At 38.8% G+C, this 13,678-nt stretch overlaps 1 protein-coding gene across 3 annotated transcripts in view; it reads right to left on the reverse strand.

The window, feature by feature from the left end:
* The window catches only part of ano2b (anoctamin 2b), a 107,078-nt gene that overhangs the window by 70,665 nt on the left and 22,735 nt on the right, over nt 1–13,678 (reverse strand). For all 3 annotated transcript variants that reach the window (XM_055006565.1, XM_055006564.1, XM_055006566.1), the window contains 11 exons: nt 12,756–12,854; nt 12,122–12,273; nt 11,300–11,354; nt 11,157–11,208; nt 8,608–8,663; nt 7,098–7,145; nt 6,101–6,165; nt 4,277–4,411; nt 3,528–3,688; nt 2,138–2,220; nt 1,098–1,184 (listed from right to left, as the gene is read on the reverse strand). In XM_055006565.1, coding sequence (XP_054862540.1) covers nt 1,098–1,184; nt 2,138–2,220; nt 3,528–3,688; nt 4,277–4,411; nt 6,101–6,165; nt 7,098–7,145; nt 8,608–8,663; nt 11,157–11,208; nt 11,300–11,354; nt 12,122–12,273; nt 12,756–12,854 — 993 coding nt within the window. The remainder of the gene's footprint in view (nt 1–1,097; nt 1,185–2,137; nt 2,221–3,527; nt 3,689–4,276; nt 4,412–6,100; nt 6,166–7,097; nt 7,146–8,607; nt 8,664–11,156; nt 11,209–11,299; nt 11,355–12,121; nt 12,274–12,755; nt 12,855–13,678) is intronic.

Consider the following 13,678-nt stretch of genomic DNA (forward strand, 5'->3'; position numbering starts at 1 on the left):
GTAAAATGTGAATTAGTTCCTGCCTCACTGTGACAGTGGCAGGAGGCCATCTGTTACTGCTGAAAGTGTATGTGGGCCAGCAGGACTCAATATGATTGACCCAATTTGCACAGAGAATCTAGATCATTCCCAGTCGTTTGGTTATCACATTAATGTTTGCCGCACACATTGGAAATCAACCAGTCCAGATTATCAGGAGTCATTTGATTCTAACTGCGAAGCCTGAGTCAGCTGGGAAAGTTTCAGGAGTAACTCCTTACAGGGGTTCTCACAGAATAATACATACAGTAGCGGTTAACATAAGAAAGTAAATTAGTAGTTAGTACTATATAATACCTTTCCATTAATACTGTTCACAGCCAGGTACAGCTAAGAGCACAGAATTCCTGCTCCTTGCTTATATCTCAGTAGTCGCTGAAATATTGAATGACTATTGTTTAAAAGTCAAATCAAGACATCCCATTATGGTTCAAAAATGTTTCCAAAATACAAGCTGTGCTGATGTCTGTTGAAGTTACCTGAGTATCAGCAGGGCTGATTCCTGGGCATTCAAGCAATGACGAGCGAAAGACAAATGAATGGTCCAAGCAGCAATCACATCCTTGACCCTAACATTAGTTACACTGCATACTAATCTATTTAGCTAACTGACCACTGCACACACGAACAACACACAGGTAGCTTATACTGGAAGAGCAGAGGGGTAATCGTCACACAATGTGGAAGTCCAGAGGCCCCTACAAATAAGGTCAGCACGTGACACAGATAAGAAACGTCATGGCAGAGCAAATTTTATTTCTATTTTGTTTAAAAAAGGTGTAGAAAAATACTAATATCTGTACATGGAGTCTAGGAGAAGGTTTGACTGAACCATTATGGATGTGGAAACGTCTCCACCTGGCCGTCCAACTCATAATCATGTTGCAGGTTTAGGTGTCTGACTGGGTCCATTTGTTGCCAAGGACACAGCATCACCATCTAACCAGTTTTTACTGGGATGATACCATGCCCACAAGCAGCGCTGAGACACAAAAACAGGCTCCAAGGAAATTTTGGGCCTGAGCAGTTAAGCAACAGAGTTTCCACATCTTTCGTACCTCATTCTTTTTCTTCTTTTTCTTGTTTTTTTGCTTCCTCTGTCTTTTTTGAAGAAGTATGGTCTCGTATCTTGGCCTGGGGTGTTCCTGAGAAAACATGAGAAAAAGAAAGAGTTAAATTTGTTGAAAGTATGTAGATACTTGTGTATAAGTGTATGTTGCATGTGTATGTGTGAGTAATGTGTGTATCTGCATGTCTTTTGCAGGCATGTGTGTATGAGCATCGAGTGGAGAGGTGGAAGGAGAATTTAGATCCTTGTACCAATACAGCAACGTAAAAATAATCCATTACAATCAGAATTTCTCCTTGTGGGATTAATAAGGGATAATAAAATAAAATAAAATAAAAAATACAAGTAAAAGTCGAGCATTAAAGCTCATAATTAAGTAAAATTATGTAAGTACTAACAGCAAAATGTAGTTTAAGTATCAAAGTAAAAGCACTGGTTTGGCCCTTCTGACTGATTATAAATTATTTTAAATTACATTAGATTATAAATAATGAAGCACCAGTGTTTAGACAGCATGTTACTGTTATAGCTGCTGCAGGTGGAGCTGGTATGAACTATTTTATTTAATGTTTTATAAACAGGGAAAGCAGATAAATCTGAGGGCTCCATGCATGATGTTTGAAGAGGAATGAAGGTCTGATATAAAAATGTTTTTTTCAGCTTTTTGGTGAGATTCTGAGCATGAGTAAATGTACTTTGTCACTTTCCACCACTGGCTGAGTGTGTGCATGCTGCATCAGTATGTTTCAGCCCAGTCTGGTAATTACATTCACACTAGGAGATACTGCACATGATCTGCTGAGCATCAGTGTTCAGTGTCTACACAGGAGGAGGTGTGTCTTCATGTGGCCAAGTGCAAAGAGTGCAGCACGTCTGGCTTTCACTCGAAAGGACAGTTTTTCCTACCCTTACGCAAATGGTTTGAAGGAAAATTGAGAGTTTTTCTGAAGTGTTCTTTTGCCATGTTTTATGTGTAGATGTTTGCACGTTAGTAAGTGTCCCTGAGTGTTTTGAGAGTTCAGGATTTACCTCGTCCTCCTCGATGCCTGTCAGATCCCAGCTGAAGCTCAAACTGATCTGACGACGCTTCCAGTGTTCCAGGAACAGCACCGCTACACAATCACACAAACACAAAGAAACAATTTAATGATTATTAGCATGACTTTAAGATGCATACATGGAACCTTTGCTTAGCATTGATGTGTTAATTGCTGATCTGATTGCTAATTAACATGAAGGATTTTTTGTTATGGACTAACAGAGTCTTAAATTATGTCTTGTGGTAGTTGCACTGTCACTATTACTACTATCTAACTTCACAAGGATTTCTTAGTCTTGAATTGAAGTAACTAGAGTCAAAGACTTTCTGCTATCTCCAAAACATCTTAACTTTAATAGCAGCTTCTCAGTAGCATCTTCTGAAGCTTCCATCTTCATTATATGGATAGAAGGCCCCCAAAAAGCTAATATGTCCACCCAGAGTTTAGATGTCCGTTAAAGGCAAAATTCACTTTTAGTCTCAGCTCCTTATTTCTGTTTTTTTTTGATTTCACCAATAAAGTCCTAATTTTTTTTTTTAGAAATGTGGAAATTGATTTTCTGGAAGAATTTTTGTTTTAGGAAATTAAAAAGCTGTTGTTTTCCTTCTGCAACAAGATGGAAGAAACTGAAAATGCCGTGCTGAACTTGCACCAGAATATTTGAAAAAGCAATAGAAAAACAATATTATATATAGACATTTTTATTTTATGTTATATGTGTACAGTTCAGTTTGGGGTCATTACTCAAAAACTGTATTACTCATTGCCTTTTAATAAAGTAATGCTTTACTCCACATATTTACTCATTGTAGAAAGTATTCTGTCAGTAGTCTTTGTATTAACTTTGTATTATTTCATAGCATCACCTAACATGCACTGTCATGTAATTGTCATTTAACAATATAATGTTAAACCTTACATATGCTTAAATTATAGAGCAGATCCCTCTTCTAGCAAAGCGACATACACAAGATCAGTTTTTTTGCTCTTTAAAACAATATTGCCACAAAGGCAACACTCATGAAAATTGAAGAAAAAGACTCAAGAGACTCAACGTGGTACTGAGGTGGTTTTACTGCCTGAAAAACATAAATAGTAATTATAAATGATTAGAAACTGTAAATGTGATTACTGGATTTAAGGAAATATAATGCATTACATCACTATTTTAATGACTAATGTCATGTGTTACCCCCAATTCTGATTTTCTACATGTTAACCATTAATGTGTGCCGTTTCAGCCTGTTGCTTTCAGCATGACTTACACTTGAGGTGAAGGAGGTCATAAGATATTAATGCACAACTTTACTTTCAGCCCACCTGTTCTCTCTCTGTCTCACACATACACAAACAGACACACTGCACACACGAAACCTCACCCCACAGAGACATGAAGATGGCAAAGAAGACAGTTGCAGGGTTATCGAAGAGGTGTGAAGCTCTGGCGGTGCCACAGGCGGTGCTGAGATGCCAGAAGTCGCAGGCTCCGTCACACAGAGGACACATGGTGAAATTGAGGCGCTCGTCACACATCTCCAGACTGAAGGGAAAAACAAATAAGGCATGACTCAAAAAGTGCTTATCATCAAACACATCAGCATTAATTGTAAGTCACGTGCAACAAGTATAAAATGAACATAGAGTCAGTATTTCTGTCTATGCATTAAACGCCAGCAAAAAGAGGTTTGTTACGTTTAACCATAAGAAATGAATGGAACTTTTACCACATAACCACAATACAAGCTTTTCTACTTTGACCCTGTTCATACTCAGCGTAGGCTGAATATCAACCTTTTACTTCATGACACACTCACACACACGCTGCCAGCCGTACCTTCTGTGTACCTCCCACACAACCCTGACTAAAGCCAGATACAGCAGGTAGCTGGGCAATCCCTGTCTACTTTGTGTGTGTGTGTGTGCATGTGTGTGTGCACGTATGGGCATCTGTGCATACATTAAAATTGTGGTGGGAGGAAATCCTTATTTTCTGCATTCTGGTAATGTGACTATTCTTTGGAACATCTCTTTATCCATTCTAAATCCATTTTTCACAAAGGCTTTCTTCCTCAAATGCAACTACAACAGTAGAACTTGAGATTTGTGCAGTGGCTTTGTGTGTGTGTACCTGGGTATATTGGTATCCACTGTCGCCACCCCGTAGCCAAACACAATGATTCCCACTATGGAGGCAGGGATGAGCAGCTGAGTATAAACACCGAGCCATGCGAAGTACAGGCCAATCTTCTCTCCAAAGTACTTCCTGTGGATCACAGGTCAGGCATTAAGAGGTGAAAGTGGCAGTGTAGTGAATGTCCTGACACAGCAGACTGAGGAATTAAGCAGCACGCAACACAGATGTATCATTACTAACACCGTGTTAGATCCTAAAACAAAGAAAGAAGATTGCTAATATTTTATTTATGGATTTCATTCACTGCACTGAGCCTTTAGCAGTCACTTTCCTGCATAATTTTGTGCATAAAATTTGCCTCTGACATACCTACTCAATGAACAAAATCTTTTATGGTACTTTCCCTTGACATTAAACAAATTAAACACAAATGCTATGTAGAAGTCATTCTAATTACAAGCATCATATTTCATAAATAGTAAATACATTCATGCTCTTGTTATAATTGCCACTGGGAATGTCAAGTACAGAGCAAATGTAAATGCCTATTAAAAACCAAACTCCTTCATTCAGTGTAATTAAACTCAAACTCAATGGATATATTGTAATTTAGTCAATGCATAGTATTTTAACCTTGATGCAACCAGTTCTACTGGCTAATAAAGATTTGTTCAAAGCATTATGAGTCTCTCTTTTACCGTAGACTTCAAAGTCTTGGTGCAAATGAAGTGGTTCTTTTACATTGAATTTAAAGGATAAGTTCTGTTTTATTTACTCCTTACATATCCATTTAAATTTAGTGGTCATATTAGAGAGAATAAAGAAACAGGGGTTCCCAAAGAGGGATTATAACTCTGGAAGACAGCTGTTTCACTTGGCTAACTAGTCTTATATTAACCTCTGATTAAAAATAATCTAATTTTTGCACAGAACAAGGATTGTGGATTGTGGTGCTCTTCCATGGTAACTGGGATGGCAAGGAATCACTCCACGATTCGTATGAATACTGGGACAAATAACCATTGTAAATATGCTCATGTGAATACTGAAATAAAGTCTGAAACTATGTGCATTAAGATATAGGCCTCCAAAGTTGTGCTGTGATTTATACAATTAATGATTGTAATCATATTTTTTTTCCAAAATTACACACTATTGGTGAGTTTCACTAACCATGAGGCACTGTAGGCACACTACAACCCTGCAGTAGAGCTGCAGCGTGTCTCTAGCTAATCAGATGTAAGATGTACAGACTGTTAACAAATCAATGAGGAAATCCTGAACCTCTATTATGCTGTCTGGGTCATTGGTTTGTGTCCATTTGTCCCCTTAGAGAAAAGAGTCACTGCAAATCAACACAAAGTTGCTCTGTTTGATCATCTTTATCCTATGCTGAGACATTTCTATCCTAATGGGAGTGATCTATTTTAGAATGACAATGGCCCCATTCATAGGACACGAGGGGTCTCTAAACGGTTTATTTGGTATGAAAATGATTGAATCACATGCTTTGGCTTTCACAGTGGGACATTTTTGAGTACGTGCTCCAAACCACCATCAGCAAAACCCCAAATGAGAGAATATCTTTGAAAAGAATGATGTTCAGAGACTTACAGAATGAACGCTGAGGTAAACTGAAGCCGTATTGACAGCACACAGTGACCAAACACCTCACCAAGACACTTTATGTTGGTTTTTCCTTTAATTTGTCACCTGTCTTTATATGACATTTATCGAGTTGCAAATTAGGTTAAACACACTTTAAGATCTAAAGCAATGAGTTAGTGATTTCTGTATGTTGGTGCTGTGGTCTTTTACCTGACAAGATCAATGGGCTGGTACTTGTAAAAGGCTGAGTATTTGGCCCACTCTTCATGCAGAACCTGACAACAGACAGGACAGATAGAGAGAGACAGACACAGAGTCAGTGTGGGTGTATGTTGTCAAGTTGAAAATGATTCTCAGAGGCAGAGCTGATCTGGAGGCAGAAACGTTCTGATTGGTCGAATTAAACCTCAGTGGATGAAGCCATGGAGCTGCAGTGCAAGTAACATTATCCTGAAGCCAAGTGAAACACAGTAGGAGAGGAGCAAGACAGTATTATGAAGCCTGGTGCTCCTGATACTAAAACAATATAATCCATCACAACAAGGCGCCTGGTTCATCTGGTTAGATTAGACTGCAGACCATTAGAGCGTGACGGTCTTAAAGGTGAGCAATAGGATCAAGACAAAGCTGCTGACAATACTTTTTATTTGTATTTCGAACAGATTCCTTTCTTACGATTTGTTTACAATGTGCTAACCTGCACTCCAAAAAACTGTTTTTGTTTTTCTCTATCCTTCGAAATTTCAGTCAGTCAATGAATATTTTTTCCACCCTCAGAGCAGCTTTGTGTCTGAGAAATGTTTACTGAACTTAAACTCCAATCTGTGACAGTGTTAGACAGATGGGAGGATGGAACAGTCTTAGAAAAAAAGAGGAGATGAGGATAACATAGATGAAACCACTGTTGAGAAAAATGAAGGTTCCCTTGCTTTTAACTTGTTGGAAGTTCAAATGTCTCGTATGGCACTTTTAGCTGAGACATTTCTGTCTTAATGGCTGCACCACATCAGTAAAGGTCATTTTCTAAAGTACCAGAGCAGAGCACATGCACAAAAGTGGTTGTTTGTGGTACTGAACTTTTGCATTTGTACATTGCACAGTCAGATGGAGAGGAGGAGGAGGAGGAGGAGGAGGAGGAGAGGAAAAAGGGAAGAATAAGCCACAGAGAAAGAAAGGGAGATGAATGAAAGCAGAATCTGTCGTTCACCTGTCTGTCGTTCCTCTCCTCGAGGTGTCCGATGACCTTATAGTCACCCTGAGCAACGAGAAAAGAGGGTGACAAACTTGAGTGTATGAAGGCACACACACAACAACAGACAGGACACTAAACTCTTCAGGAAACATGTAGAAATAAAAACTGCAATAATATACTTCCATTAATACGCTGCGCCAATATAAGGAAACACAGTGCAAATACGGTTAAAATAGACCAGTGCTAGATGGGATATCAGTGGTACAGATCACTGAAACTTAACTGGTGTTAAATTAAATCATTTAGTGTGATGGTCTGACCACACTGACTAAGATGGGAAAAGGTATTGCTACATCAAAAAACAAACAAACAAACAAAAAAAAGCTCTAAATACATTCTAACTTCTGTTGTGACTGATGTTGTTCAGTGATTTGTTCCATCACACATGAAGTAGTCTGGTTACCAAGATATAGTAGTGCTTAAAAACTTCTACGAAATGCTTCATATTGTACAGAACAGAACACCCAGATTAGATTTCTGTTCTTTATATTTACTAACATGTGGATGAATTAGTCAGGCAATACAGAATAATATCTCCACATCTTGCAGTCTGCGATAAACTAATATATACTAGTTTTTGTCAAGGATATGGAACATATGAAGAGAGTACTGGCCAGATGCTTATACCTAGTCTACAAATTACAAACTATAGGATGAGAAATGTTCTGTATTTAAGTTCTGATCAAAAATAGAGTCCATTAAGAAGTCAGAGAAATCACACATCAATCACATTTTTTTGATTGCTGTCATATTTTATAGCTTCTTGCAGGTTTAATATTTAATGTACGTTCCTAATGTTGGACCCAGGAAGACTAACTGATCCTAACAAATAAACAAATCTTTACCAGTCAGTCTAGCACATGTCACATTGTCAGACAAAAGACTTTTCAAACACAACATTGAACACTGACATTTAAATGTGTTTCTTTTGCATTAAAGTATCACACTGATGACTGTCCATTTTGTTGCTAATAAAATATAAATCAGTTTCCTGTCATAAATTCTGTGGCTTTTAGATTTTGTTTCAAAACCACACTGCTTGGAGCTTATTTCAGTAGAGGTGAGATCTAAAAAATGAAAAAATGTCAAGATGTAACTTACAATGTATTAGACTTATCCCCTTTCCTTTATTTAAAGCATAGCTTATTATAAGCATGCTAATGCAGTTGAGAGCAGCTTATTTATGCTTTGAATGAGCATGTAGCTTCAACATTTGTGATTGTCAGTACAAGCTTCTCCTTTAAATGAGAAAGTGGCACTTGGTCCAGACAAATTCCACAGGACTTAATAGCATCTGCTTCATAAAATGTACCACGTCTGACAAACAGACAAGACGCAACAAAAGTCTAACTGACTGACAATGATTCCTGCTGTCCAAGAAAGTTTCCACTGACTGAAATGGAATCACAGTGTAGCATGTTAAAACCAACTGGTGTCTCATGGGACTTTCAAAAATCACACTTACATCGTGAATGGGGAAGGCAGCATCATACACGCCTTTAGCTATCAATGTGCTGATGCCTGGAAAAGAGAGAGAACAGAGACATAGGACAATCCCAAGAGAGCATCTGACTGTTGTTTATGGGGAGCTTCCTCTCCTGCCTCTTGTCATGTATCCTCCAGGGAGAACACCTGACATGGTAACTTGTATTTGTATTGGAACCTCAATAGCATAAGTTTGTTTCACTCCAAAACCACTCTGGTTAAAAGTGAGTTTTAAATCAGAAGTTTAAACAGTTGGTAATGTTTGAGTTATGGGCATCTACATATAACTGTAAACACGTTTGTACTTATACATAACTAAGGATTGCGCTTACACCAAATAGTCCAGGATGTGGCATGAAATTATGGGCTAGCCACTGCAAAAGAGCACCTTCTGTTATTTATCTTACATTAAGCACACTGCACTTCTGCTGTGATATTTGATTTAATTTCTAAAGGGGACATCCTTCTTCACCCAAAACCACACAATTTTCTTCAAATCCATTACCATTTCTGCCAGGAAATGGAACAAAGCCCCTTTTTCTTTCCATGTTTTACAGTTATTTTTTCCAAACCACCTGCATCTGCAGCAGCAGTGGCAGTGCAGGAGGTCATAGCCTGCAGCTCGTACTGTCTTTTAAATTCTGCTTTTCAGTGTCAGGCACACTGGGACTTGGTTAGGTGCCGCGTTTCATCTTTTGACAGATTTCATGTGTGAAGTCATGGCCTGCCTTGTGAATGTCAGGGCAGATACTGACACATCAGGTGACCTGACATACACAAGGGGCTCTTTCATCAAAGTAATTAATCAATTAATTACCAGGGCCTCAGAGGGGACAGGGAACTACACAGTGATTAGCTGTGCTATTAATGAACATCACGAACAACACACACACACACCTACACACACACACACAACCAAATGCATGAATGCTCACTTAACCAGCTAGAAACAACCACAACTCCCAGAGGCCTCAGCTTCAATCACAGCCTGACCCAGGAAGTATGACCCACTTGTAGAGGAGGAGGAGCAGATCAACTCAGACAGTCAGAATGTGCTCTGTGTGTGTGTGTGTGTGTGTGTGTGTGTGTGTGTGTGTGTGTGTGTGTGTGTGTGTGTGTGTGTGTGTGTGTGTGTGTGTGTGTGTGTGTGTGTGTGTGTGTGTGTGTGTGTTTGTGACAAAACAAAATCTATTCACTAAGAATAAAAGGGAACGACAAAATAGAGGTTAAAGAGATGCAACTCTATTTTCTCTCCCTTCTTCCCCTGCAGCTCCATCAGTCCCCGCTGGCTAAGACCTTCTGCTATGATGGACGAGCCAACAAGACATATGGTGAACACTGGAAAAGAAACGGGTGTCAGCTCATTTCTATATGGGACTGATGGGCATCATAAATGCACAGGCAGCTGTTTATGTATGTCATGAAATTTTACAGATATATAAACAGTGAAAACATTGTTAACCTCAAGTCTCATATATTTACTTTTCCAGATGGCCTTCCCTTCTGTGTAGACATGGTACATAAATAAATAAAACTGCTCCTGAAGTAAGCTTGGACCTTTATTTCCAGGTGGACGTTTTTGGTTGAAGGAAATGTCACTGAGCAAAGCTGTCTGTCTCAGAACAGTCGGACTAAAAACAGGTTGTTGCTTAAAAGCAGCCACTCCCAAACAAATCTATGTCAAGTAGATGTTGGTGTCATCCAATTAGTAAATCACTGCACTCACTGTTTGGGCAACCAGCTGCACTTCACTTCATTTTCCCACTGCAGTCCCAGTAGCATGTAATGTCACCTTCTAGTTCACCTGTACTAGCAGTCTTTCAACATGACATTTAATTGTGACTTCATGTTAGCAGTGTCACAAATGTTGCACAGTACTTCAACTTTCTAATCCATCCCTTAGAGATTTTTAGGTTACTGCCTTATGGCTTATCTAGTTTGCTGTTAGTGACTTAACAGTTATTTGAACTGTTGCTGAAATTTCAATGTTCAAAACTGTACACTGTTTGAGAAAAAAAAAATCCCCAATACAATCAGAAGCTTCCATTTGCTGCTTTGGTGGTGTGAACCAATAATTGATATAAGAGGATATCCGCTACAAAAAAATACAAACAACTGAAGAGACAGCTTTTTTTTTCTAGAATGCAACACGATCTAAACGTCACTTAATCAGAATTTGTTCTGCAACTAACCTTGTGCTCATTCCTAAATTGGAACTGTTTTTAATCAATGACAGACCAATCACACTTGGAAGAGATGGGAGCAGGAAGCAGAGGAGGAGTGTTACGGCATCTTCTGCTGCTTGCCAACAGATGTGAAAAAGGTCATCAATTATCTCGTGTACCATTTTAGACTAGAAAAAAACATGATGCAATAATCACCAGCTCCTGTCAGATGCTCTTGCCTCGTGAAAGCACATTAAATTTAAAACGGGCCCATCAGACGTCAGTCCTTTAATCACTGATGAAGGCCAAGGCTCAGCAGACTCTCCCTCAAGTGTCTTGTCAATTCACTGTTTGTTTTCCTCACCTATGGTTTGACAGGTCCGTGCACACACCGTCCGTCTCAGAATCTCATACACCTGTGAAAGATTTGAGTTTGTCAGACTGGAAGTATGAAATGCACAAAACACCTCACAAAAGAAACAAAATTAAATATAAATGAACACTCACTATTCTGCCTCTTGTAGCATTGTCAAAGAATGTGTCTTTAGATGTGATGTTGTACCTGAAAAAAATGCAAAAATGACTTTCAAAGGAAGCTTTCTGATTAGTTAATTAATTGGGGGTTGTGAACATTTAACTAAGTTTACAGTGTCTACAAAGTAAATCTTTGTGACAGAGGATTCATGCTAAGACTTCAGCTTTAACCATGAATGATATTCGCGAAAAAGTGAAAATTTGCAAAGGTTTATTTTTATTAGCCATTTAAGTGACAGAGGGTTCAGAAAGACTTTGAGAACACCTTACATAGCCAGACTTTAGTTAAACTTCTAAAGGTAGAGCTGATTCACTGTGAATTCTAAGCAAATTAAAGTATTTTTCCACAATAAAAAACTAGGGCTAACCTGGGAGCAGCATCAACCTGCTCAGTTCCCTTCACTGTAACAGAAAAGGTCTGGCCTCCTTGAAGAATTCAACCAGTACAATGGCATTTTACTGAGAAAATTCAGTGAAGAATTTAGCAAAAAATATATATATATATATATATGGAAAACAGATGCTACAGCGAGCCATATACTTCTCCTTTTGCTGTTAAATGTTGTAAAACTGTCTATCCTGCATCTAACCCTAATGTCAGGATACAAAGGGGTGCTTTAGATTGGTCAAACTTTATGAATCGGACTCTGGCACAGCATCCAAGAGTTTAGTTTTTTCACCAGTCAGGGTCACATAATCACTTTTAGACACAAACAACAGTGGGTCATTTCAACAGAAATGAAGGCATGGCAGTGTGTGTTTAGAAAGGAGTGTGTTAGTTTGTGTGTGTCTCACAGGTGAAGCTTGTCCCTGGAGAAGCAGTGTGAGAGAAACTTGGTGCGTCCGTGGTCCTGGTGTGATACTTTGGGCTGGAAAGGCTGGTTCAGTTTCCTCCACACTGTGCTCATGCTGGACCCAAAACCACTTTCCTCTTTAAGTTCATAACTCTGTGGCAGCCAACAGCACAGAATTAACCACCTCATTACACATGTAAAACATTTGCGTACAAAGAACCTTACAGTTCAGTGAAAAAAAATACACATTTTTATCATTCAAAACACTACAGAAATGAAATGCTAAAGTGTGTTATTATAAAATATATCAGTGCAACAATGACGGAGACACATACAATAGGACATCACTCATCTACTGTCATGGCCTCCCTGTCTTTTCTTTGTATCAATTCTCTATTAATATTGATTTAACTTAGCAGCTCTGTAATACCAACTTACTCTGACACCAAAACCCTCCAGAATGGTAAAAGAAAGACTATTGATACTGTACTGTTACTATATTGTTTACCTTCAAGCACAGAAATAACAAGAATATAGCAATAAACAGCTCAAAACTCTTGAAACACAATCTCTGCATGCACTGCCTTCTAAGAACAACTAATATTACATCCTACAGTGATGCACTGAGATCTTACCGTCTTGGTAGGGACTTTAATCTTGAGGAACTCAGCCTCTCGACACAACACCGGCCACGGTGCATGGAGCCGGGTAAAGCTGGGGCCGTGCGCCTTCAACTGAAAAACAAACAAAACGTCACGTACAGAATGTTGTATACAGCGTGAAATATTCAGGAAAAGAAAAAACACGTCTGTCTTTAGATGCTAGAGCCACAAATACAAGTTTGATTCCTCATAATTCCTTGAGTACATGTACTTCACATATCTGAGATTAAGTTTTCTACTAATAAATAATGTTTTTATACCCATTTTTTTTGTTTTGGGAAATACCAGATTGCTTGGCTGCAACTACCTGCTGTTTAAAAATGCCGTCCCACACCATCTGTCAGTCTTGTGTTGTAATCCAATATAGCAGACTTTGTTTTAGCAGGAGGGACCTAAATAAGTGCAACACTTCTCTTTAAAGAAATGTTTCTTAGCTGCTTTTGCCTTCAGACTTTATAACTGGCCTCTGGAGCTGCAACTCAACATTTCAGACTGCACAGTACTCTGATAGTCAAGTTCTGTTTGAAATCTGAGCCAGGTAAAACCAATCCTTGCCTTCGTTCTGACCCACTGAAACAGTTTTGCTACCCAGTTTGGCCAGCAGCATTCCTCTGGTATTTATAAAAGATAGATGTGGCCTGTGTTCCTGAAGCAAAGCCTGGAGCTGTTTTCTTCACCGCTTTGTTGCCGCAGCCTGTTCCTGACACACTGAGTGTTGTTTTTCTGTTGCTGTTTATCATCGTCACCAAAGATACATAATGTATTTATTCTGTATGTAAGATGGCATCTTGACTCATCTAGCTTGCTTCGCTAATGAATCATGGTCTAGTGCCCACACAGCAATTATTACATTAATATTAAGATGCATTAGCAACTTATTATAATTGGTGGCTTCA

This window comes from Amphiprion ocellaris, chromosome 21, assembly GCF_022539595.1.
Source record: "Amphiprion ocellaris isolate individual 3 ecotype Okinawa chromosome 21, ASM2253959v1, whole genome shotgun sequence".
Lineage (NCBI taxonomy): Eukaryota > Metazoa > Chordata > Actinopteri > Pomacentridae > Amphiprion > Amphiprion ocellaris.